Below are 26,160 nucleotides of genomic sequence, written 5' to 3'. Positions count from 1 at the left end.
ATCCAATATGAAAGAAAAATGTGGGAATTTGAAATATGAAATTTGAACAATTGAGGAAGAAAAGTGGAGAGAAGGAGACAGGCTTACGAAACACGAAGCCTCATGAATGAAGAGAAAGAAACATATTTGCAAAACACGAAGCCTCATGAGTGAACAGAGAAAAAACAAAAAGGCCTACAAAACACGAAGTCCCATACGTTATTAACAAAGCCATGAGCTACTAATGGGATTGGGTCTAGCAGAAAGGGCTAGTTTTTCACAATTTGGTGAATCAAAGTTCAAATTCCCACTGGAAGAAGTGCTTATATTTAGTGTTCAACAATACCTTGAAAAAGATTGTCTTCAATAGAAGGATATTTATGTGTTAACTAAAAAAAAAAAAAACGAAGCCATGGGCTCAAACAAAGCCCGATGCATTCTTTTTTGTTTGGGGTTCGAGTCATATTTTCCTTATGAGTAGTATTTTCTCGAGCCCCAACGGAGCTAGAGTGGTGAGGTTAGCTTGGGAGAAGAGATTTTAGTGTTATATTGATGATATGCACTAAGCTTTCAGTGCAAAAGTTTTTAAGTGGAACTCAGCCCAGCCCATCTACCACCTTACTATGGAGCATAGCTGAGCATCATATTGGGCTAGGCCTATACTTCATGGGCTGAAATTGAAAGGTTCGGCTTTTGAAGTTAACATTCCAAAGCACGTGCTTCTGCAGATTGATTTTGAGAAAGTTACAGCCATGATCACCTTCTCAAGCTGACCACTCTAATTCATGAATTGCTGCTCTGAAAGTGAAGGCTTTCTTCCTTCAAAACAGGACACCTGACAGAACCTAATCTTTATCAATGAAACTTATTTGATGAACAATTGTGTAAAACTTGATGAAGGGAAGTGAACATATTATAATATTAACAATTTATGCAATAATCTGGCTCTCACCTGCACCAAACATAATATGCAGAGGTAGACAAATTGATATAGCTGATGATGATATGCGTCATTGAGAGTTGAAGCAGATATGTTTTTAGACTAAAACAGAGCTTCTTTCGTTGAGTCAAATAATTATGCCAATTAAGCAAAAATATTAAATGCCCAAAAAAATGGGACTTAATCCTTGGTGTTTTTCGATATATTCATGTTATAGAATATATTACAATTCTTCAAAGCCTTCATATTTCATCATATCAGAATGTTACTATGTCCAATGTTCTTGGATGAGCAATTTATGTTGACAGAGTTTTCCATTGAGAAATTGATCAATTAATCAATAATCACTTAATCATTATTTTTGGAACCAATTTTTGCATGTCTATGGAGTGTCCTAATAAGGGCCCAGTCAAGTTACCTATTAATGAATAACTTTTTTTTTCATACATATGTAAATACACATAGAAGGCCATTAGATGCGGCAGCGAAGGAATAGATCAAAAGGTTTGAAGTCTTGTGACAAGGAATAGATGAAAACTTAGAGAGCATATTTAATGATGTTATTGAATGGGACTTTTAGTTTATAATTTATCTAAAGATTTAGTGACGGATAGAGTTCAATGATTTCGTGCGATTCACATTGCTACGTTGCTAATTCCATGTAATTAATAAGACCTCTTGTTGTATATGGAAATACACACCTACTTATTTATATATATAGTGAGATAGAACTCCTAATGTTACTCTTAGGAGTAACAGCCTTTTTTCTTTTGTAACACCATCCATGCATTAATATATTTAGCGAGAAATATAAGTAAATTTTACCATATACGGATTTTCATTATATCTTAACAACCATCTTTTTTTTTTGCAAAAAAAAAAAACAAGAATCTAAGATTGAATCCCACCCTCCCCCTCTTAGTCAACAGGAAGTTGATGAAAGATAAGCTTTGAGCTCTTGTATTCCTTTTTTCTGAGGTACGATATTCAGTTTTTCATTTAAAAAAAAAAAAAGATTGAATCCCATCCAGCGAATGCATTATCCTATATAGGAAAGAACAAGACACAAAGGGGTGGGCAGGGTCCCAACTCCTTGTGTGGGGTCTCACCATAAGCAGTCCATCTTTGAGACCACACATTCATAAAAGATTCACATTAGAATATTCCATTCTTGGAAAGGATGCCATACTACTTTTGTCTGTCATGTTGACACCTGTTGGTTTCTTTTAAAATGAAACTGTTACTAAGGGCAAAGTTCCATGAACAGATCAGCTTGAAACATAAAGGAAGGAGCATGAGAGAGAGAGAAAGGGGTATCCCTAACAAACATCACTTTCATTGAGGGGAAAAAGAGTGAAAGATGTACAACAGAAGAAACCATGCTGGGACCCTATGATACAACAAGATACTCGTGAGTCCCATAGATCCTACTTTGCATGGCCACCCAAAGACAAAGGAACAAGAGAGAGAAAAGGAAAAAAGGCTATGACCCAACAAAGTCATTATTGCTGACCACAAGTTCATGAAACTTCTTTTCCAACACCTCAGAACATATTTGACCCATCGTGTGATAAAAGGTCAAGAGCTCAGATAACTGTTCCACCGTCATTTTTGCCATCACATTTCTTGCCATTCTCTCCCTTTCTTCATTCAGTTTCAGCCTCTCAATGTATGACCCAGCATTTCTAACTGTTGCCCCCATCTGCTTTAACCTCTTCTCTTGCTGTACACTCAACGCTGTGTTTGACTGCATAGTAACCGATGCAAACATAAATTAATGTCACAACAGAAAATCCCTGAAAATCATAGGCATGCTATGTTATGTTTTTATGGTTTCTGAAGGGGTTCTTTACACTTATAAAAGAGCTTTTTGAATGTGTTTGAAATCACTTTTGAAAGTGCGAGGACTCGGTTTTGGAAAAAGCAACAAGACTACTGTTTCCGTCAAAACGTGATTTTGGAAAATAATAATCCCAATGTGGTTCTAAACACAGCATAATCACTGGATATCTCGTCATGTTATAATACAAGTGCCTGAGTGTTAAGTCTCATATCTCAGCATTTAACAACAATTAAGATGGTATTAAAGCCTGCATTTGGATCTTTAGTGGAAGAGAAAATAACATTATATGATTTTAAAGAGAAAAACTAAACATGCAAGAGGTCTTGCTTATTTCATGAATCTGGGGTTCAGATCTACTAATGCATCTGAGGTAAGTTTCTGTATGAAATCCAAGAGGAAAATCCTTCGGGACGCAGATCAAACAAAGAGGAAAAACAAACAAGTTGTGAATATTGTCAAAAGGTTCATACCTCAAGGAAATCTGCTCCAGCTTCAAGTTCAGACGCCTTGGAAGGGTTCATTCCTCTGCCTGTGGCGTACATATCTTTGGCAAGTGAGAAACTTCTTACTATGATCTTCCTCTTGTTTTCCATCTCCTTGTTAAGCTTTACAGGCCTTTGCACACATGTTATACTATTCAACTTCTTCTGGTAAGCAATCACTGCCTTCACAAATTCCTGCAGTTTTTTTTTTTTAAAAAAAAACATTCTCCATCAGTAATCACCCTGTCAATTGATTTTAATGTGACAGATCAAATTTACAGCTAAAACTAAAGATTATATCAGATTCAAACCTTATAAGCAAATGGGCATCCAGGGTAATCAAATTCATCAGAATCAGGCTTCCTCATTCTCTCAGGATGAAACTGCAATCCCATAATGAACTTCCCCTCTTCAGGGTTATAAGCATCTGGGTCATAAAACCCTTCAATCAAACCATCTGGGGCAAAAGCCATCGGAAAAAACCGTTGTGCCAGTCTCTTAACCCCTGATGATGATAACTATTAACCAGAATCTCCATTTATCTTCTTCCAAAGAATCCTTAAACCAGTTATGCAGAGGTGTGTTTTCCACTATTTTCACCTTATGCCTATGGCCATCATAGTCATCATAGTTTATGTGTACCACTCTCTGGCTTTCAGGACACTTCCTAGAAAGCTCTTTTCCTATGTCCTGAAAAAGGTACCCCCACATGCAACATTAAGGACCTGTGATCCCCTGCAAATTCCCATGTAGGGAATGTTCCTCTCAAGGCATAGCTTAGCAAGTCTCAGCTCAATTGAATCTTTTTCTTTATCAATTGCTGTATCACTGGCATGAAGCCTTCTGATCTCTTCAAGTTCCTCCTGTGAAAGACCTGATGTGTCTTCTTCGTACCAAGATGGGTCTATGTCTTCCCCTTCACAGAGAAGCACGCCATGAATGGGCTCGAAGCTATCCAACAGCATGTGAACCCCAGAAACACGAGGCACAATCACGGGTACCGCACCATACCCCACTATAAGATCAAGATGATACTCCCCTGAAAATCAGACGAACAACAAATTCAATGAAAAGAGAAAAATGAACATTCGCTTAAAAATCTAGGCATAAGAAATCATTCTAACAATTGGGGTTTTAAATTCGTGATCTGAATGTAAGAATTAAGCCCTTAACCGGAATGCATATCCACATGCATGAATCTTGGCATTATAATGACAAAGAAGGCTAGAAATAGAGAGGAAAAAAGGAAACGAACCCACGAAATCGACGAACTTGTTCTTGCGAACACTACGTCTAGAAACGATAAGAACACGAGGAAGGATAACAGAGAGATCAGAAGACATTATTGTGTTGTGGCTGTAAGAATTGAAGCTGAATTTTCTAATCAAATTCAATGGGGGAGGGGTGGTGGGAATGGGAAGATACTGAAGATTTATATAGAAACGAAATGGCATAGACAGTAAATAATACTTGGGTAATTAAATTAAATTAATTTAGTGGGTGACAACAAATTGTGATCATCAGGGCGTTCTGTATCTTAGGAGAGGAGAGAGAGTACGAGATAGAGAGAGAGAGAGAGAGGTATGGAAAACGATAGTCTCCTGGCGCCGCGTAACTTCCAGAGTGGTTCTACAGTTTCAGGGTTTTATTAATGGATAGGATCAAACTTTGACATTTCATTAGTAAAAGTAAATTAGAAATGAGCCGATCGATAGATTTTAAAAAAAATCCTAAAAACATGACTGTTGAATTTTAAAATCTCAAATCAGTTTTGGTTACTAAACTTGTAAAGAAAATGACTTCACTCAAAAAGCAAATAACAACACATTTTTGTAGTAATTCTTGATTTATTATTTTGAAATTTAACAGACAATTTTTTGAGATTTTTCTTAGATTTGATTATACAAAATTGAGCACGAGAAATGAACTGGATTTTTTTAATAACATAACTAAGAAATTATATACTTAAAAAAATAAATAATCGCATAAAACCAAATCATTTAACACGTTTTTTTTTTAAAGTAGTATAGTACTGTTGTTGTTGTTGACTTGTTATTTAACTACTTTGACCTGTTTAGCTCCAAAACGTGCAGTGGATTTTTTTACTTTTAAATTTTTGGTTAGTTCATGGATCACTTTTCATAGTGGATAATGTTTTAAAGGGACAAATATGAATATATTTGTTGAATTTATGTGTAAACAAAATTGCAATCGAACAAAATATAACACGCACAATTTGACCAAAATCTCATCAATAAAATTTGGATTACGGATAGCAGTGGAGATAAGATAGGCTAAGCTAGGCTTTTATCAAATAGTCCTAAGCTTCCAACAAAAACCTGAAACTTAAACCTAAGCATATATGTAGGTTTTTTTTTTTTTTTTTCAGGCTCAAACTTGAGCCTTCAAAAAGTCTGAAGTCTTTTTAAAGACTTATTTAAAATACTAGTCTTTAAATAGGTTTAAAAATATATGCTTTCAATTATGTATATAACTTTTCAAGCTTATTCAAAAGCCTCCATTAAACTAAGGAGATATACTTTTCTAAAATACAAATGACAGTGCAGGTAAAAACTGCAATTTATCGCTTTTACTTTTTCAGTAAAAATTGGGACAATATACTCCTCTATGCAGATTAATATTATTTCATTTGGTCATTATTAAAATAAACTTGTAACAATTATTATGCTTAAGTGAACAATACAAATTAGGGAAGAGAGAATGAACTAGTGTTAATATTTTAGGTAGATATTAAAATAGGCTAGGCTCTTATCAGGAATTTACAGGTTGACCTAATTGAAGCTTGGTCGATTTGACCTATTTAACAAATGGTCATGCATAAAACTTATTTAGAGGCCCTTTAAGGTAAAAATGCTAGGCTTTTGAGTTTAAAACCTGACTTAAAAGTCTACAGGCTTGGCCTGATTAATTTGATCCAAGAAGCGAGCACCATTAAATAAATCGATAAGTTAATACTATTTTTAGCTACTAAAATTTGACCACATTTTAGTATGCATGAAGATTTTTAGTTTATGAAACAGTGCAGGTTTTAAGGACAAAATAAAACACCTATTTTAAATTTTAGAGATGAAAATAAAAAATGCGATAAAATTTGAAGAACTAAAAATTGATGTTAACCCTAAATTGATTTATTGAGATTTTAAATGTGATTGTTGCTCATCTAGCTTATTACAATCATCTTACTAAGAATGGTTATACCAAAATAAAAACTTGTACTAAAGGTGGAATAGTGTCACTTTCTTGAGAGCGTTGAGGCTAGGTGTACGTTGATGGGGAAGGCCATGGCCATGCAAATCACGCCGGTGGCACTGTTTCGTATTCAAAATTCAAAATAGATTTTGACTGGTTTTCAGCTTCCACTTCTTCATTCTAGGTAGCCAGATTACCCATTTAATTATTCAAAATTTTTATAATCACTTTCTTCTTTTTTTAAATGATATATAACTAACCGAATTATATGTAAATAAAAAAATTGATTGAATTCGTTAAAGGTAATAAAATAAATGTCTATAATTATGCTTAAATTCTGATGCGAGCATGTGTAATAATTTCCCTTGGATTTTTTTTTTGAAAAAAGTCAATTTATAAATTAATAAAACGATAAAATGATACATGTAAAACCATCAATTAATCCTTGATCAGGACCAAATTGGAGGTGTGAAGTCTCAAAACAGAAAAACATTACAAAAAGATAACACAGATACTAATCCAACAATATCTAAAACAGATAAAAACCAGAGCTTCTCTGTAATCAAGATATGAGATGTTACTTTTATATTTTTCTTCCTCACAAATTCTTTTCTTAAAATATAAAAATAATAAATTATAACATTGATCTCAATCCATATTAGTAATTACTCATGCACCCTAAAAGATCTGTAAAAAGTTGTTGCTTGAATAAGTGTTTCACTCTTAAAATGTACATGTATTAAAACAATGTATGTGTTTAATGAAAAAAAATTATATGTATATACATTATTAAGTATATGGAGGACGGACCATTAATATTGATGAAGGTGTTGGAGTAATTATCAATGTAAATCGAGAACTGTGTTGTAATCTCCTACCATCTATTAAAAATTTAGTATTTTGAAAATTCAACAAAATCTGACAAAAAAATCAGGAAAAGAATTTGAGGGAGACAAACATAGTAACAACTCATATCACAATTATAGAGGATATTCTAGACTTTTAACAGTATTTATAAATTCCTAAGGAATTTATTTAAAGTATAGGCTTAATTTTAGATTTTGATATTTCAGTTGGATTTAAATGTAGATAAATATTATCATTAATTTTAATTAGAAACCTTAACTTCCTATGTTGGTTCTTGAAAACAAAAAAAATCAATGTAGAACTATGCTTTGTCGTTTGTCTTTTTTCTTATTAAAAAAAATTCCACGTCATAAAATTGTACAAAGGCTAAAGTCAATGATATCCCCATGAAATCTCTGCAGATAAGCTAAAATAAACCACGAAAGATTAGAACTTATTTAGAATGATTTATGAATAATTTTTTAATTATAATTTATAAAATACGAGTTAATTAGGTGAGAAAAATTTTATTTTGACTTATCTAAAATACACTTATAAGTGTTTTAAATCCTGGTTTCGAGCGAAGCCTTAGTCTATATTATTTTCTTATGCCTTCAAGGTAATTAATTCATAAAAATTTAAAAAAATTAATCAAATCAGTTTTTCATACAAAAAAATGTATATCATTTTTCTAAAATATCCATTTTAATTGATTCTATTGAAACTACCCATTAATAAAATTATTTCTTTAAAATGTGTAATGGATAAGAATAAATTAAGAAAAGATTACAAATTTTCAAGAGAAACTAAATTAATGAAAGTCTTACATATCAAAATAAACCCTTCAACTGCCTCTTACATTTATCTTACAATTTCAAAGCAAAACCAAAAGGAATGGTGGATAAGAACCCTCGTCCCTCATTGTCTTACAATCTCAATTGCTCATTTATTTATTTATTTTGCTTTTTTCTCTCTTCTTTTATATGGAAAAGGTAATTTGATTAAACACCTTGAAGATTTGGCACGGTCAAAATACACATTTTGTAAGAAGTTTCTCTACACTTATGATAATAAAAAAATTTGAATACATACTCATTACCTATATACGTTAATATTTGGTAAAATAAAAGAGACAAAGAAGAAATAATATAACAGAGAGATAGAAAAATGAGCGAAAATAAAATGAATAAAATCATAAAATATTGGTAAAAACGTGATAGAAAAGTTTTATTTTCTTCAAAAATGATTTTGTTATGAATTTAAAGTTAATTCAACATTAAAAAAAAAATGCAAAGTGGATGGAAAGGGGCCATAAAATGCGGAGATCACAAAAAGAGGTGAAGACTGAGGAGGTTTCATGTGGAGCGGCGCCTAACTACTCTGATTTCCTTTTTCTTTTGTTCCCCCTTTTGATTAATGACTAAGTTTAGACGTAGGAATTGTGGGTATTTAAAACTTTTTATTGAATCAATATTATCTTATCTTGAAAGTGTTAAAAAATGTTGGCAAAAAAAATGTTAAAAATGAGAAAAATCATTTTAATTGTGAAAAAAATAATTTTGACATTTTTTAGTAGTCAGCGACGGTATTGCACTTTTTTTAAAAAAATACTTCCAGTATAATATTGATTCAAAAAACTTCTAAATAGCCGTAATTCCTATGTAAAAAATTTTAAAACAAAATTGCACCTTAACGCTTTTTTTAAAAAATAGTAAAATAATTGTATTAAAAAAAAAGGTGAAACAATACATAAAAGATTAGATTTCAATGCTCTAGTCAAGGAGGTAAAGGACACATTGAAGCATGATTTACAGGCAACACAAGCTTAAATCAAATTGAGCAAGACTAGCACCGATAAACCATTCAAGATTGCTATTTGCATAAAACACAAAACTATTTTTCCCTTCTTCTTTTTTTGAAATTATATTCCTCAATCGGCAAATTTCCATTTAATTGCCTCGATCAAAGGAATATTAACCATTAGATTGCAACGAAGGTTACAATGATTATACATTTTTTGAAAAATTAAAAAAAACTATATTTTCAATCACAATCCGATGGTTCAAGTCCTCCTTTTTGTCTCCTTCCTCTTTTTGATTTTTTTCTCTCAAGTCTCTGTAAATCCCATAATTAATATAAGAATTATACAACTAATTTGAAAAAATTAATGAAATTAGTTAAATTGATTATTTATAACAAATAAGTGTTAGATCTTTTAAATTATTCTATTTAATCATTCATATTAGAATTATCTCTTGATGGGACCCCTTACATTCAATAGGGATATTTTGAAAAAAACATTATAAATTTAAGAGATACATTATATTAGAATCTTATATTTAGGACTAGATTTAATTTTTAATTAATTTTTATACTTAGGACCAGAGCTAGTACAAGAGATCTACATCAATTTTTTTTTTTGGTCAAGATCTAATACATTAATTATGAAGTCCACAGAAACGTGGATTTATATATTAATAATATTCTTTGTTTACTCTTTAATGACTAACTTTCGTGTTTGTTAGAGCACACCTATATATTTATACAGAATTGTTTGACCTAGATTTCATTTCAATACGCATCACATGCTTAAAGTGATTGAACTATGTAGTTTTGTACTGTAGTTAATCAATTTCACGTTTTGTTAAGGGTTAATATTATCGTTAGTGTTTATAATGTGACTAAATTTTGGTTTTTATTCTTGTAGCTTGAAAACAATATCATAATTTTGTTGTTTAGCTTACTACCTCCGGTCTTTAATATAAGAACTCATTTGATTTTTGTTTTGGTCCTAAATATAAGACCTCAATCTACTTTATCTCTCATATTTATTTATTTATTTTCCAAGATAGTCATTCTAATATAGGAGGCAAAGTGATTTGTAATAAATATATATTATCTTTCATAAAATATCATTACAAATCATATACTAGAGTAGAAGCATTTTAACGTGTAATAACCATGATGAGACTACTTTTAAAAAATAAATATGAGAAAAAAAATTAGACTGGAGCCTTATATTTATGACCAAATTAAATTTTTAACTAACTTTTATATTTAGGATCGAAGATGAAGTATATTAAAAAATCAATTGATATAAAGAGTTTTAAATAAATTTTTAGAGAACAGTAGTAGTTGACTTGTAGACTGGAGTAGTACGTAATTAATAATTATTAAAAAAAAATTCAAAGGAATAAGTGAAAGTATGCGAGGGAGGTGAGATTCTGGGAAGGTATCAAACAATTAAAGGGGGGGACAGAAGTTTGAGGCATGCAATGCGCAACACATTGCACTGAGACATATCAAAAGAGGTGCTTGACAACACGAATCCACAAAAAACAGCCATGCATAATCAACTTTTGTTTTTTAGAGTACTCATTATTCTTTAACTAACTCCTTCAATATTGGATTTTCCACTAATTAATTAATTGATAGGATAATTTATGGCTATTACTAGACCAAAGGACGAGAAGTTCTAATAGCACATTTTTCAAATATTACAAGCCAGATGTGGTTGCAACCTGCCCCACATTGAGTGAAACCCAAATAAATACTCCATTATATATAAACCGTTTGTGACATGGTTTTATTCATAAGGTACATGTAGGAGATGTCTCAGATTTTCTTTGTTTATTTTTCATTTGATCTCTATTTAATTTCTCATTTCAATATTAATAAATTTATTATCATACCACTCTTGAAGCATCATTTCCTCTTTTACTTGTGTTTCCCTCCACCACGTATTCTCTCTTCCACGGTTCCACAATGCTCTTTTTTTTATTTATTAGTAATTTCCTTCCACACTACTCTTTTTTTTATTAGTAATTTCCTTATTCTCTCTCCCTTCATAAATATAGGTTTTTTTTTAAGAAAGAAGTTACAATTTTTATCTATTCATTGATTTAACCAATTTTTTTTATCAACGTGATTTAGTTAAATGTCTTTTATAAAATGAAACAAATGGAGTATATACTCCTTTGGTCTTATTTATAATTTACTTCCAACATGTTTCATATATATTAAGAAAAATCTTAATTTTTATTAACTTTATTTTAAAATTTAACAACTTTTTCACCTTATTCTTTTTTAATATAAATTATACTTTATGAAAATAACGTCAACATAATAATAAATGGGGTTAAAGTTATATATTCCTCTGAAAAAAATATAATGATATACTCTAATAAACAGAACTAAACAAATTATTCACTTTCTAGACACACATTTTAGTTAAAAATGATTTTTTTTTGGGGACCTGAGTTAAAAATGATTTACACTTACGATGGAGGGTGTATATAGTATATTAAATTAATTAAACATTTCTAAGCATGACGGTGATTATCTTGTGGAATCATTCTATGTGTAAGAGGTGTTTGGATAGAAACCAAACCATAATTTTAGAAGTGTTTTTACAGTTTACAAAATAAATATGTGAAGAAATTTGTCTCGTTTTATAAAAAAATATTTATGAAACTATAATTTGGAGGTTGTTAAACATTCCGATGGAGCCAGCATTGGAAATTTCCGTTAAAAGTGATAAGAGTGTCCTTCCCAAAGTTTGCTGCAACATTATTGTTGTTCGTGAAAAATGCGTCTTTTCGATTCATGAAAAGCTGCTTCCCGGTGCAATGCATATGGATGCCTCAAACTGTACTTTGGTCACCAACCATAATATTTTTTCCGGTTCAAAATAAACAATAAAATTTATCTATTTATATTTATAAAAAAAACTAGTTAAAATTAGTTTAAAATAATAAATATATAAAATATATATTTTTTAAAATATATCCTTATTAATAAAAAGAATAAATAAAAAATATAATAAATGAATCAAAGAGCAAAGAGAATATATAAAGGTAAAAATGAAAAAAAATTCATTAAATACTTAGATAAAAATGAATATTATTCTATCTTATAAAAAAAAAAAAAGAATCAAGTCTTGCCAACAAAGTTTAACTTGTATTTTGAACCAGAGGTAATAGTAGTTAGGTTAAATAGAAGATACTTTATTCTTGAATTTGATTAAAAGTTCAAATCTTATTAATAAAAAAGACTTTTCTCTATTAAATTTAACAATTATTGAATGTAATATAATATTCTAATGCTCTCACTCGTATTTTTACAAGGAACAATTGATCAAATCACATTAATTTAAAAAGTTGATTTAAATTGGTTAGAGAAAATAAATGCGAAAAAGCCGTAATTTTTCTAAGAAATATCCTTATTTATAAGAGAGAAATTATATTAGAGTGAATAAGAAAATTATTGAAACAAGAAAAATTGTGAAAGAGATAAAATGTGTGGTGGAGAGGGTGCTTTGAAAGTCACTGTGATAGTAAATGTATTAACATTAAAATGAGAACGAGAACAAAATAGAAAGTTAATCAAAAAAAATTGAGACATGCTCTAAATGTTTCTTATAAATAGGAACAACCCATAGATAATAGTTACTCTATTCTGATTCTTATTATAAGCTTTAAATAATTGATTTGTAGATAATAAATAATTAGTTAAAATTACTTAAAAGCAATAAATAGGTTAGGAATACACTTTAGTTTTCAAATAAGCCATTGTAATAAATGAGGAAAAAAAATAAAAAGAGAACGTGTGGAAAAATATAATACGAGAGAGTATAACAAATAAGAAAGAATAAATAATTAAGGGTAAAATTGAAAAAAAATGCATTAAATATTAAGACAAATCCAAATTAAAATTTCTAAAATGAACTACATCTACTCTTGAATTTAAAACTTATAAATAGGATTGGAGGGATTATTTCTTTAAAAAAAAACAGAGACAAGTAAATACTCTTTCTAATCCTATATGTAAAAGTTAGTTAAAATTTTTTTAGTTATAAATATAAAATATCAGTTTATTTTGTTTTTTATATTTAATAATCATCTAACGACCCCAATAAGTTCTCCCTGGTAACAATAACGAAACAAAACAATATTATTGTGATTCTATTTGAAAGTATTTTTAGCTTGTTTTATCAATGAGGGAAAACTTCAAATCTCATTAACTTTATTTTAAAATTTGATAACTTTTTAACTTCAAATTCTTATTTAATGAATACGCTTTTCAATAAAATAAAAGTTAACAAAATATTTTAATAACATGACTTATAAATAGGATAAAAAAAGCCTTTTTCTCTATTCATAAAGAGGACCAGACCAGATGAGTAATTCAAATGGAGCCATATATTTTAACTAACTTTTATATTTAGAATTTAATGAGTATTTTCTCTCCTGTCTTCTTTATGAGCTTTTGGTAAGTACCTTCCTCGAGTCTCACCTTCCTCACGTATCTTCACTACTTTTCTTTAGCTTGGAGTTTCTTTTTTCCTTTCCCATAACAAACGGAACTTCCTTTATTAAAAGCCTTCAAATCAGATTTTCTCAATTATACATGAGACCAAATTGCGTTCGCTTCTTTTATCATTGTCGCAGTTTCGAATAATGCTTAGTTGCTCATTATATATGACCTCTGGTCTTTAATATAAAAGTTAGTTGACTAATTTGAATAGATTAAAAAAGCTAGTTAAGTTAGTTATTTGTAATAAATAAGTGTTGTCTTTTCTAAAATATCCTTACTAATCAAGTGTATTTGACTAGAAATATCATTGTTATAACTTATAAGGATCACTTTGAGAAAAAATAGATAAATATGAAAGACAAAATGGATTGGAGTCTTATATTTAAGACCAAAATAAAAGGCAAACAAACTTTTATATTAAGGACCTGATATAGTAATATTGAAATGGCAACAAAATCACATGATTAAATTCTAATAGAAAGAGATAGCAAATACTCCTCTTGTCCTTAATATAATTAATTTAGATAAATTAAACAAGCTAAATAAATTATTTAATTATAATAAATATGAAACAATCTTTTTAAAATATCTGTATATATAAGTTTAAATTATATGTCAATTTATAAATTAGATAATTAGGTTAAGGAAAAAGATAAATATCAGAAATAAAATTCATTAAAATCTTACATTTAAGGTGAAAATCAACTTGTGTGTTATTTAAATATATGTGTGTGTGTGTGTGTGTGTGACAATTTTTTCCTTTTTTCCCCCCTTGTTTTCAATTGCAGTTTTGCTTTCATCTTTCTTCTCGTCCAACGCATCTGTTTAGACTTTAGATCCCCAGTCGGTTGTCGGTTATACAAATATAATATATATAAATATATATATATACACACACACACACACACATATATATGTATATATTCTGTGTGTGTTGGCGGATTTTTTTTAATGTCGAATTAATCATGTCCTGTTATTGTGGGGATATTTCTTCAACTGGATGAACACAAAGTTGGCAATGATGTGGATTATTGGTATATAATTTTTTATTAATTCAAACCATGATCTTCACATCGATGGAAAAATAATTATTAAAAAAGTTGTTGCGGGAAAACTTGTGTGTGTTGGTGTGTGGTTATACATATAACTCTTCACACGCACACACACACATTATAGTACTTTGGAGACAAGAGACTTGTACATGATTATATTGAATTTCATCCCTTTTTTGCACCATGAGTTTTATTTTCTTTAATGAGAACAAGAAATTTGTAATTGTCTATGAAAACGTGGTTTTGATCATCAAAAAAAAAAGAAAAAGAAACATTTTAAAAAATCACTTTTTTCACACCTATCCTATCCATCCTCGGAGGGATTCATTCACACAAACCCAAGAACAACACTTCTGCACTTTCCCTTTAGCTACTCCATTAGAATAGTGAGGTGATGTCGTTTGAACCAAAGGTCATTCGCCAAAAGGAAAAAAAAAATCCCTTTTTACAACAATCCAATATATATCTCTACCAAACAAGGTTTTTTTTGGAAAAAATATTGTAATTAATCATCGAAAGTTAATTATGTCAACACGCAAAGATTTTTTTTTTCTTTCGTAGCCTAAAGTCCACTAAGAATAAATAATGCAACCCACACGTTTATTCACTAAGTCCAAAATGTTTGCCTTATTTAGAAAAAGAAAAAGAAAAAGAAGTCCATAATGCTTTGACTGTTATGTGAAACATAAATAATAAACGTGAGCCATGTCCAAAGTTTTTTTTTTTTTTTTACACAGGCACATATTCTTTCGCCATATGTAAAAAAAATTACTCTTAGAGGGAGTTTGGCAAACCCCTAAAACACTTAAAAAAATGTTTTTATTCAAATCAAAATAAATTTTTTTCATAAATTTGTCTCCTAAAATTATTTCTGAAAAACTAATTCAAACACACTCTTTTACAATTCTATTTCTACTTTATCTTTCTGCTTTGTAAAACTCTCGTTTTCTTGATATTATTTTGTCTTACCCTTAACACTGTTTGATATATATATATATATATATTTTCATGATAACAAACATGAAAGCTATTAATAATAACTATATGGAATAAAGATTTTATAATAAGTGCATTGTTTCATAGCAAATATAGAATGATAAATATGTGGAACAATATATTAAAAGTGATTAATTAATAAGGTGAGTATACAAATATTCTTGAATCGAAGAATAAGAATTCCTTGGAAAAGATGAGTAGTCAAATAAGTAAAGCTTGGTAGATTTCAACAAAGTTTTCCAGAAACTATTTTTCAATACAAGTATAAACGAATCCTCTTTTAGTTGTGGAATAAGATTTTCTAGAGAGCACAAAACCAAAAGCGAGAGGAAGAACACTCTAAATGATGAATAGCATTAAGTAGAAGAATGTTGAAGTTCTTGGGTACAGCGGTTTCTTTTTCGTGTTGTGCTTTTTCTCCCACTATTCACAGGTAGTCTGGTAATAACATTGATTTGGGTGATTTTCCAATGGGGCTTGACGCTGTTGGTGGAAAATCATATGGTTTTTAGTTTTTTGTTTCATCTTTTTTTAACGGGAAAATGACACATAAAGAAGCTTAAAAATATGAAATGTCAATTTGGAAAGCTAAAGAAATGTAATTACAGAGAGGGAACTCCTTCCCAAATTGGAATTTTGAAATTTAGTAAAATGACAAGAATGCCTTTTGCCTTTTTTTTTTTCTAAAGACCTCAGCCCCTTGCAGGTGACCGGCGACTGGAAGCCACCATCGACGATCGGCTGTTGAAGACCGGCGGCCGCCTCTGGCCACCAATGCCGGCCACCAGTGTGGTGGCTGTAGGTGAAGTTTTTTTGTGACACTATTTTTTTTGAATGGGATAATATTGGTTCAAAGTGGCGAGAGTGGGATTTGATCCCACAACCCCTTGGCCACTTGGACCAACAAAAAGAAAAATAGCGATTGCGTTATCAAAGATTTCTTAACTTTATAATGCAACCAAAAATATAAGTTGACTCTTTTACTGTGACTCTAGCTGGTGACAATAATTTACCTAAGGATGACAAGTCTTAATTAAGAAATAACAAATCTAAATTTGATATTAACAAAGCAACTTTTCCTTATACATAACAAGTAGTAGCATGTACATTAATTAAAAATGACCATAATTTATTTTAAAATGATATGTCTTTACTTGAAAATGACAAGTCTAAACTTGATATTAATAAAACAACTTTTCCTTATACATAACAAGAAATAGTATGTACGTTAATTAAAAATGACTATAATTTATTATCAAATGCTAAAATACGGAATTAACATATTTTCATTTAGAGCTCTGAGAGAAAACTCCCTTTCTCTGTACTTCAAACACTATAACATATGTTTTTGTAAGATAGAGAGGAGAGTTTTCCAAACGTGCTTAAGATTCATCTATCACTTCTTTAAGAGAAGAAATATTCAATCTTTATTATCATTATCAGATTGTATCCTTACGGTGTGTAACGGAGAGTATTTACATCAATGTGAGGTTGCTGTTGAATAGACTGATTAGTCTAAGGATTGTAAGTGGTGTCACAAGTGCCCAGATCAAACTTGTGGTTGTAGTGGTTCTCAAGTACTCGTGTTAAACTTGAGGGAGATAGTGGATTGAAAATTTCAGGAGGAGTCTGGGAACTAGATGTAGGTCAGTGAGGACCGAACCAGGATAAATCACAGTTTGCATCTTCTCTTCCTTTACCTTGTTATATTTCCAACTAAACTATTTTACTGCTGTGATTATGCTTATGTTAATTCATTGTTTTTATACTCAGAATTTCTTATGAATTTCATTATATTGTGAAAAGGTTTTTAATTTTAATTAACACCCAATTCAGCCCCTCTTGGATGATCAGCCATTCTTACAGTGATAATTGTGAATGTTATGATTTTTGCAAGTAGGCACTTACTTGACACCTCCTAAGCACTTACTTGTATGCCTAATGAATAGGATTGTTGGTTACTGAGTCTTTTGTCTCACCCATGGTTTAATATTTTCAAGTAATAGCTTTAGGGTTGGTCTATTAGGGAAGGCGATAGAAGCTTAGCTATCAAGTTTATCTTGCATAGCTTCATTTTTGTCATGAGATGAGTATTTGTATCTTGTCACATATAGTTCTTTTTACATACTCTGATTTATCTAAGACTGATTATTCTAGTTACATTTGTTGCCAGATTGCATGCTGGTAGAAGGCTAGAGGTTTCTAGGGGTACTTGCTTGTGTTTGTGAGTTGTGAATCCATAATAACTTTTGAAAGTAGTTGATTACTGTTGGTTTGAAAGAATTTTGTAGAGAAAATATCATGTTATGGGCTTAGAGTTAAATGTGACGTTTTGGGCTTCCAAGACCTAATTATTATGAAATATTATTAATTATGGTTTTCATACAATTTGTTTAGTAAAACTTTTATAATTATGATATATATTTTGAATGAGTAGTTGAAGTCTTTTATATTATGGTTAACATTTCTAGCGAATCAAATTTCTTTTTATAACCATGGTAGCCTTTTCAAAAATTATACTAAGATTCTTTTCCAAATCGAACCTATCCACTGACCGGTTTACCAATCGGGCTAGTCCAAACCGATTTTTTGTTCACTGTGTAATATACCTCATGTCCTTAATATAATAACTAGTTTAACTTTTAATTTGATTCTAAATATAAGTTCTCAATATACTATTTTTTCTCTTATATTTATTCATTTTTTCAAAGATAGTACTTGTAGTTGTACTAATTATACATGTTAAATGATTAATCAAATGAAAATTAATTAGCAAGGGTATTTTAGGCAAGACAACACCTATTTATTACAAATGACTAACTTAACTAATTTTTTTTAATTTATACAAATTAGTCAACTAACTCTTATATTAAGAATATAAGGTAGTATGTATTTTTGGTTCATTGAACGTAACTGCTTAATAATATCTTCCTGAATTAAAAAAAAATACATATCTTAAAAATATCTTGAAATTTGAGCATTATTGTAACATTCTGAATTTCTAAATCCTGGCCTAAAATATAATACTAGTTTCAGGTTTAGAGTAGACTTTGGAGGCCGTGAAAAATATTTTCTCTTTAGTCTTAAATGTAAAAGATAGATAAAAAAAATAGTTAATTTAATTTTGTTTGTTATAAATGTGTTCTTTTGTTAAAAAAAGTATTGATTTTTTTAAACTATTCTACTTAATTATTATTCCTATTAGTAGAAATTACATTTAATACATCAATAGGGAGAGTTTTGAGGGGGGAAATCACAAATTTAAGAAACAAAATGAATTGATATTTTATATTTATAATTAAAGTTACCAATAGTTGGTTTTTATATTTAGGACAGAGGGAGTAATAAATATAAAAGCAGTTAACAATAACAATGGAATAATTATTTTATAAATCAATTCAATTAATTTTATTGAGGATTAGAATCTCCAAAAGCACTTATTCACCTAATTTAAGACAAAAAATTGTTTTTGAAAAATTCTACTGGCTATTTCAAAAAAAATAAACCCTTAGATTGTTTCAAAGCAAATATAGAATGATAAATGCGGAACAATAAATGTTCGATGTTTAATATACACATTGATTATGAGAAAAATTGATTAAAAATATAAAATTTTAATATACTGTGATATTTTTTATGATTAAAATCTTAACCGGTCAAGTTCACTCTTAACTCATCAACATTGATTTGAGAAAAATGTGTTTTTGCCTTTTGTGAAAATCTTAAATAGTTAAACTTCAATCTTAATGCGTCACCATTGAGTTTCATGAAAAAGTTGCTGTTCTGGTTTAAACCCATAAAGCATTAACTTTAATCTCACCCTTCAAGTGAAGTCGCATGTGATATTATCTTAAAACTAATAATCTCAACTAATCAACTGAAATATAATAATACCATGCACAAAATGCATTAAGATCTAAAGTACCACTTTGGTTCTTAATATAAATCATTTCTAACTCATTCTTGTATACCGAATAATGCATTAAATTGGCAAGAATTTCTAATTTTATCCTCATTGAAGTTTTCTCTCTCTCTCTACAGTTACAAATCATTCTTATATCTCTTCTTTCTTTTTTTCTTTTCAATGAGAATTAAATAAGGATAACATCCAAAAAAACAAATATTAAATATACTATAAGTGACTTATATTTAAATCCAAAACTTCCCCTTACACGTGAGGATCAGAGTTGTATTTTTACTTGGGAGATTAAAGCTAAGAAATGAAATAAATACAGTACAAGACAAATCAACTGAATTCTACTTTAACATTAAACCCCCTTACCTCCAAAATACATGCCAAAAACACGCCCCTACTTCAAATTAGAAATGCTCCTGGTTATCCTCCTGAAGCCAAAGTTAGCAACATCCTCTGATTTCTTTTGCTTGGGAACGCTTGACCTAAGGTATTTTTTCTTTTTCTCCGAGGAATCTGGGGCTCTATTGGTTCTTTTTCCAGGAAGGCCTTCACTTCTTGACTTGAAGGAATTTATACTTTTCCCAGGCTGAAGACCAAGGTTCGGATTTTCACCTTGTGCTTCAAGTACAACATTTGAGACGCCATTTTCAATATTGTGCATCTGATCATCTTGAGATCTTCCAGCTGGATGACTCATTTTAGAAATGCTTCTGGTTATCCTCCTGCAGTAGACCTTACCAGCATCCTCTGATTTCTTCTGCTTATGAACACTTGATCTTGGGTTGTTTTTCATTTTCTCTGAGGAATCTGGGGTTTTATCGGTTCTTTTTTCGGGAAGGCCTACACTTGACTTGAGGGGATTCATATTCATCCCAGATTGAAGACCAGAGTTTGGATTTTCACCATATGCTACAAGCATAGCATCTGAGAGGCCATTTTCAATATTGTGCATCTGGTCACCCTGTAGGTTAGATGTCCCAAGAACTGTATCCCCCGCACCTTGGCATCCCTTGGTGTTCATTCTAATGTTTCTTTCCCTGTTACAACCAGGCACAGATTGCTCTGAAATATTCTGCGGAGATGTTCCTACTGAATCATTTAACAATTTATTCAGCAGCCAAGAACAATTCAGATCTCCTTTATTGGTTAAAAGATCCACGATCTCGCCAGCATTCTTCAGTAGATTAGTACTTAAATCGTCAGCCGCAGTATTCTCATTGTTATGTTTTCCGCCAACAGCAAAAGATATGTACTCTTCCCAGTCATGTGGAAATCCCAACTGGAAACGTCTGCATACCTGCAACAAGTTCGAAGGATCAAAGGAAATTATCTGGGCAATATTGATAAAAAAGTCATTGAACATCTCGTAATTCCTCAGTAGTCTTGTTATTAATTATTGACCATCCAGATAAATCCCATTAACTTAATATGTTGGAGTGATATGGGAAAGGGATGCTACATAAAAATAGACTATATGTTTAAGACAGCTATTCTAATTATAATTTAACATACCATACAATCCCGTTAAGAGGAAAGGTTTAGTAATTATAATTTCAAGTGACATTTAGTGTGTCGATGTCTTGCGTTTTCAAGTTATTTCCTCGGACAGTAATTTTTTTCAATACTTGAAAGCCCATCTTGATAAAACACATCAGGATTCAAATATATCACACACACACACACACACACTCTTGTCACTTGTTATACCCAATTATATTCTGAAAGAGTCCTTGGGGGCTTGGAAATTAAGTTCCCATGTACCAGGTAGAAAAACGATTGAATGTGCGTGGTTCAAGGTGTGTAATCATGCAAAGTAACTTAAAGATAATAATGATATTTTATTAACCATGGGCATTATCTTCAAGTGTATAATTTTATTATGGGGAAATCGTTTGCTCAATAAAAATGAGCCACAGAACTTTCATGCCTGGCATATAAGAAAAAGAAGATACAAGGAGTTTTCTATTCTATAGCACGTAGAGGGGAGAAAACTCCATTTAAACAAAGTGATTATCTTATCCAATTCTTTCTAATAGTATGAAATCTCCACAGATACCAGAACTGAAATGTAGGAACAAAAAATTCAGCTCACAAATCAAAAAACCCACTGCCATAGCTAAAATACTGGAACAAGGCTTCTCAGCCTAGAAACGATATAGTATGAGTAATCAAGTTTGCATCACAACATAGTCTAAGTCGTATAAAAACTTATTGTTTGGGTGTTGTACATGAATTGAAGAAAAATAAACTGTGAATTCCATAACATTAAAAAAAATATATATCTAGAAGGCGTTCCTCTACCAGGACAGGCAGCCACGCAGCTGTTCTCACTGTTCACCCTAATCCAACCCCATGACTTGGAAAGTATATTTGGAAAACCATTACTAAATTATCTTTGCTTTTAAAAGTATCTAGATAAAATTCAACACCATAGACGAGGATCCACAAAATTACAAGTAGCATCAGATCCAAAAAATCTGATAAGAACAAGACAAAAGCAAAGAAATTATTCATACCACTGCTAAAAATCCCTTAACTCTTAGGAAAGTAACACTCCCCCATTAGAACCTTCCTTGGCATTAGTGTCGCCAAGAAGAAACCATTCATTTGTCAAATGAACATCATCTCATTCAGTCGCATTGACAACCAACCCTGGGCAGTTTTTCATTTGCTAAATAAAGATTATCTGTCACAAAAAATGACCATTATCTTATCGTGTTGCACTCACAGATAACCTTGATATAACTATATGCATTGTCATAAACTGTAGTCACCCTCAGGCTACCATTTGCAGAAACTCTGTATATTCCGTAACTTACAGATGACAGGGTGCTCTATCATTGGCTAGCACCCAGTTCGTGCACCTTCCTGAGAAAAAGGTTGGTCTAAACTCACAGAAGATAAGGTGCTTTATGGCTAGAATACATAAAGTAAATCTCAACCTCAGAAAAGGTTGGTCTCAACCCTTAGATGCTAAAGCGCTTTATAATTGGCTAGAATCCTGTAAGTGCATCTTCCTGAGAAAAGCTCGGTCTTAACCCATGGAGTCAGAAAGTTATAATATTCTCTGCATGGGAAGGGGCTTAAAAATTATACATTAGGATTTTCAGAACGCAGATACACTGTTATGCTAACAAGTAAAGACTTCATGCTAGCACAATAGTCTTCCCATGTTGATATTATTCAAAGAAACTGTGCCAAACAAAATTAAACATTTATCCGGGCATCATGCCAACAATGATATTCAAAATTGTAAAGTCAACAGTTTCTATTATCAGGTGAAAATAACAAGAAATATCAAATTAAAGTCTACATACCTCAAATGAAAAGCCATTTTCATTTGTGCGAGACTTGTTTATGAAACCGGTGATAATAAATGTGATCCCTTCTTGCGTTTCAAGCACATTGGTCTCATGTCTCTTTGCAATAGTTGAAGAGGAAATGACTCTTTCCCCAAGCCTCCTGTAGTAGAGGGGAGAAACAAGAAGCTTTGTAAAAACTTATGAAGCAAATGACTCAGATGCTAGTATATGGAAATGGCATAATCATGATACCCAAAAATAGCTGCACCACCCATACTTTCAGTACAGGCACAAAAAATGATAGTGATCACAATTTAACCTAACAGAACAAGTCCAAATCGTTTGCAACTACATTCATAGAACCATATTTCATAAGATCTATTTTATGATATTACTCTAAGACTTAATCCAATAAAATTACAGTAATTGGAATTTTAACAAAGCATGTAAAATATATTTTTCTTTTACGACATTACACATTCTTCTGGCCCGTTCATCGCCATGAAAGGAAAAAATTTCATCATGCTGCAATTTGATGGGCCTAGGGGGTTGTTGGGCTGAGTTGATCAAAGGAGGACTAAGAGGGGAGACTAACATAAGGAAAGACAGCCCATGACTATCACAAGCAATGAGGGGCAGATTGGCAGAATGGTCACATTAGGGGGGTAACAAACCATCTGACAATGTCAGAGTAGTGGAGAGAGCATAAGGGGATGACAGCTAAAACACAAGAGAGAGTTTATGAAACATTACAGAGGAAAGAAAAACAAATGCATGATACTCACACAATATAACTCTCCATTCTACACACAGAGCTCCACTTGGGCAAAAACTGCAGCACCCTATTTTTCTCAAGATTGTGGTTACTCTAGTCTGTTTCATTTCCAAAAATAACAGTATAACTTATCAGTCCAGGTAGAGTTCCTAGGTTGTTTCCCTTTTCCAAAAATTTCACCTTTGAAGACATATACTCCTCAAAAGCATACACATACACACGCAAACGCAAACAAATATATATAAAGAGTGAAATTAATCCCTTACTCCATTGAAGCAACTCCTCCCACAGCTAAACCTTTTCCTTGAGGTTTCACCAGCCACCAATCATGTAAGAAAATCTTGAAAAATGAACAATAAATAATTAGGAATCCAAAACACAAAAAAGCAAAAGGAAAGGTAAGAAAGAAAACAGCTTCTTAGTATATTGCACAAGTGGAAATAGATCGTTCATACAGTTTTGTATTGTGAGGAGGAAATGCTCTTCTTGTTAGAGATTGGGGATGTAGTTGCATGGGCTTTAAGGCTTGAGCCTGAATCCAAATTAGGTGATTTTAATGTAAACACAGGCAGATTCGGAATTCTCTTCCTCACCATTCTGAAGTAAAGAACAGAACAAATTCAGGCGTAAACAGAAATTCCGTTTATTGAAATATTAAAAAAAAAAATCAATTCAATTCCAATTGAACAAACCTGAAGAGACAGAATAAATAAGGATACAACAGAGCCAAACAAAAAATGAAGAGACAATTAGTCGTGGAAACAATGCAGTATCGCTTCCTGTATAAAATTCTAAATGTTTATCATTGGACCCACAAAGCTTGAAATCCAGAATTCCTTCCATCCTGTACAGTTTCTGTGATTAACACATTGACTTACAATGCCTAAAGACGATTCAAAATAAAAAGGACGAACCTTATAAAGCTTAGTAAACATTTCCATGTCCATTTTGGCTATAATAATTAAATTGTAGTTCAAAGAAGTTGAAGGAAAAGGCAAAAGTTAACACTTAAAAACTGCAGGTTGCATTATTGCGAATCACATATTAGAACACTCAAAAGAACTATGCATCAAATAAAAAAGCAATTGCAAATTACCTTGAATTGTAAATCAACAACAAGATGACATTGTCAGTGAACAGCTGCAAATCGACCAAACAATGAAAGCAGATTGATACTTCGAGCTCAGCATTTCAGTGTTGAGATATTCATGAGAGAATCAAATGTTAATATTCCAAGATCCTAACTATGCCCAAATTCAGCAAAGTATTTTTTTTTTTAAAAAAAAAAAAAGCAACTCTCCAGGCTTCAGACCATCGTATCTTTCTCCTATCTAAATGCCGGAATAATCCAAAATAACTCATTTCCACAAACCACCAAATCAATTCACGAAAGAATACAGTGAAGAAGGGAGACCTAAAATCATTTCCTCAAGCACGACAAGGAAACAAAGAGGGGAATGGGGCTGACAGAAGAAGAGGGAGAAAGGAAGTCTTACTGGTGTGAGTGAAATCGGGATTCGCCCTCAACAATCAATATTGTGTGCCAATGCTAACAGCGAAGCAAGAGAGAAGCAGAACGGGGTGCGACGAGGAGCAGAGAAAGCCTGACCCGCGAAAGAGCGCGAGGGAATGAATTGGCTGGTTGGCGGGAGAAAATAAAGAAATTTGCCTTACAGGGAAAAGGTGACCCTGTGTTCGGTTGGGAGAGGAGGGGAGCAGAGGTATTTCCAAACTGGTTTAATTACATCTAACATTTTAAAATATTTTTTTAATTATATCTAATACTGTGAAATAATTTGTGATGTATTCAGTATTCTGAAATATTTTTCAGATAGCATTTTAAAATATTTTGTGATACAATTTTATTTCAAAAGTAATTATACTTTTAAAATATCATTTTATGAACAATTTTAACTTTGTCATTAATTCTCCTAAAAAACCGTTAAATGATGTATAGCAAGCAACAAGTATTATAAATTATTTAAGACCAATGATTTTAAAATTAAAAAGCTAAAAATATACTTTTTAAAGTTACAAGATTAAACTGAAACTTTATATAAAATTAAAGGATAAAATATATAATTTAGCTTTTATATATAAGTGTGTGTGTGTCTATTATAGCATTACACATTCTTCTCGTCCTTTCATCACCATAAAAGGAAAAAAGTTCCACCATGCAGCAATGTGATGGGCCTAGGGGGTTGTTGGGCTGAGTTTATCAAAGGAGGGATAAAAAGGGGAACCATCAGACAAGTAGAAGGCACGCCAGCTCATGAGCACAGTGAGCAATGTGGAGCATAATGGCACAATGATCAAAGTAATTAAGGGGTGTAACTAATCGGCAAACACTCTTAGAGCATGTTTGGCACAAAGCATTGAAAATAAAATATAAAGATTAATATTAAGATTAAGAAAACACATTAAATGAGTGTTTAGTATGACAAATTGTTTAATATTTGATATTGAGCAAACTCATGTAGCTGAGATCAAGAGATATCACTTCT

General features: G+C 31.2%; 1 protein-coding gene and 1 pseudogene across 4 annotated transcripts; both read right to left on the bottom strand.

The window, feature by feature from the left end:
• Positions 1-2,245: 2,245 nt before the first annotated feature.
• LOC114748561 (putative glutamine amidotransferase GAT1_2.1) lies at positions 2,246-4,594 on the bottom strand (annotated as a pseudogene).
• Positions 4,595-19,791: 15,197 nt separating this feature from the next.
• Positions 19,792-25,236, bottom strand: LOC114748560 (uncharacterized). Of its 4 annotated transcripts, XM_028936992.1 has the most exons (6): positions 25,153-25,236; positions 24,753-24,796; positions 24,112-24,253; positions 23,923-23,996; positions 22,897-23,041; positions 19,792-20,876 (listed from the first exon to the last, which is right to left on the bottom strand). In XM_028936992.1, the coding sequence occupies exons 3-6, from the start codon at positions 24,250-24,252 to the stop codon at positions 19,974-19,976; spliced, it is 1,263 nt and encodes a 420-aa protein (XP_028792825.1). In that variant the 5' UTR covers position 24,253; positions 24,753-24,796; positions 25,153-25,236; the 3' UTR covers positions 19,792-19,973. The 4 variants fall into 4 exon arrangements, with proteins under 4 accessions (XP_028792825.1, XP_028792827.1, XP_028792824.1 ...); XM_028936994.1 differs by lacking the exon at positions 24,753-24,796; XM_028936991.1 differs by lacking the exon at positions 25,153-25,236 and having other exon boundaries at positions 24,753-24,872.
• Positions 25,237-26,160: the final 924 nt, after the last annotated feature.

Source organism: Neltuma alba, unplaced genomic scaffold (assembly GCF_004799145.2).
Source record: "Neltuma alba isolate B1F8T4 unplaced genomic scaffold, ASM479914v2 tig00005742_pilon, whole genome shotgun sequence".
NCBI lineage: Eukaryota > Viridiplantae > Streptophyta > Magnoliopsida > Fabales > Fabaceae > Neltuma > Neltuma alba.
The sequence above is the reverse complement of the archived record's forward strand: the minus strand, read 5'-3'. Positions and strand labels throughout refer to the sequence as shown.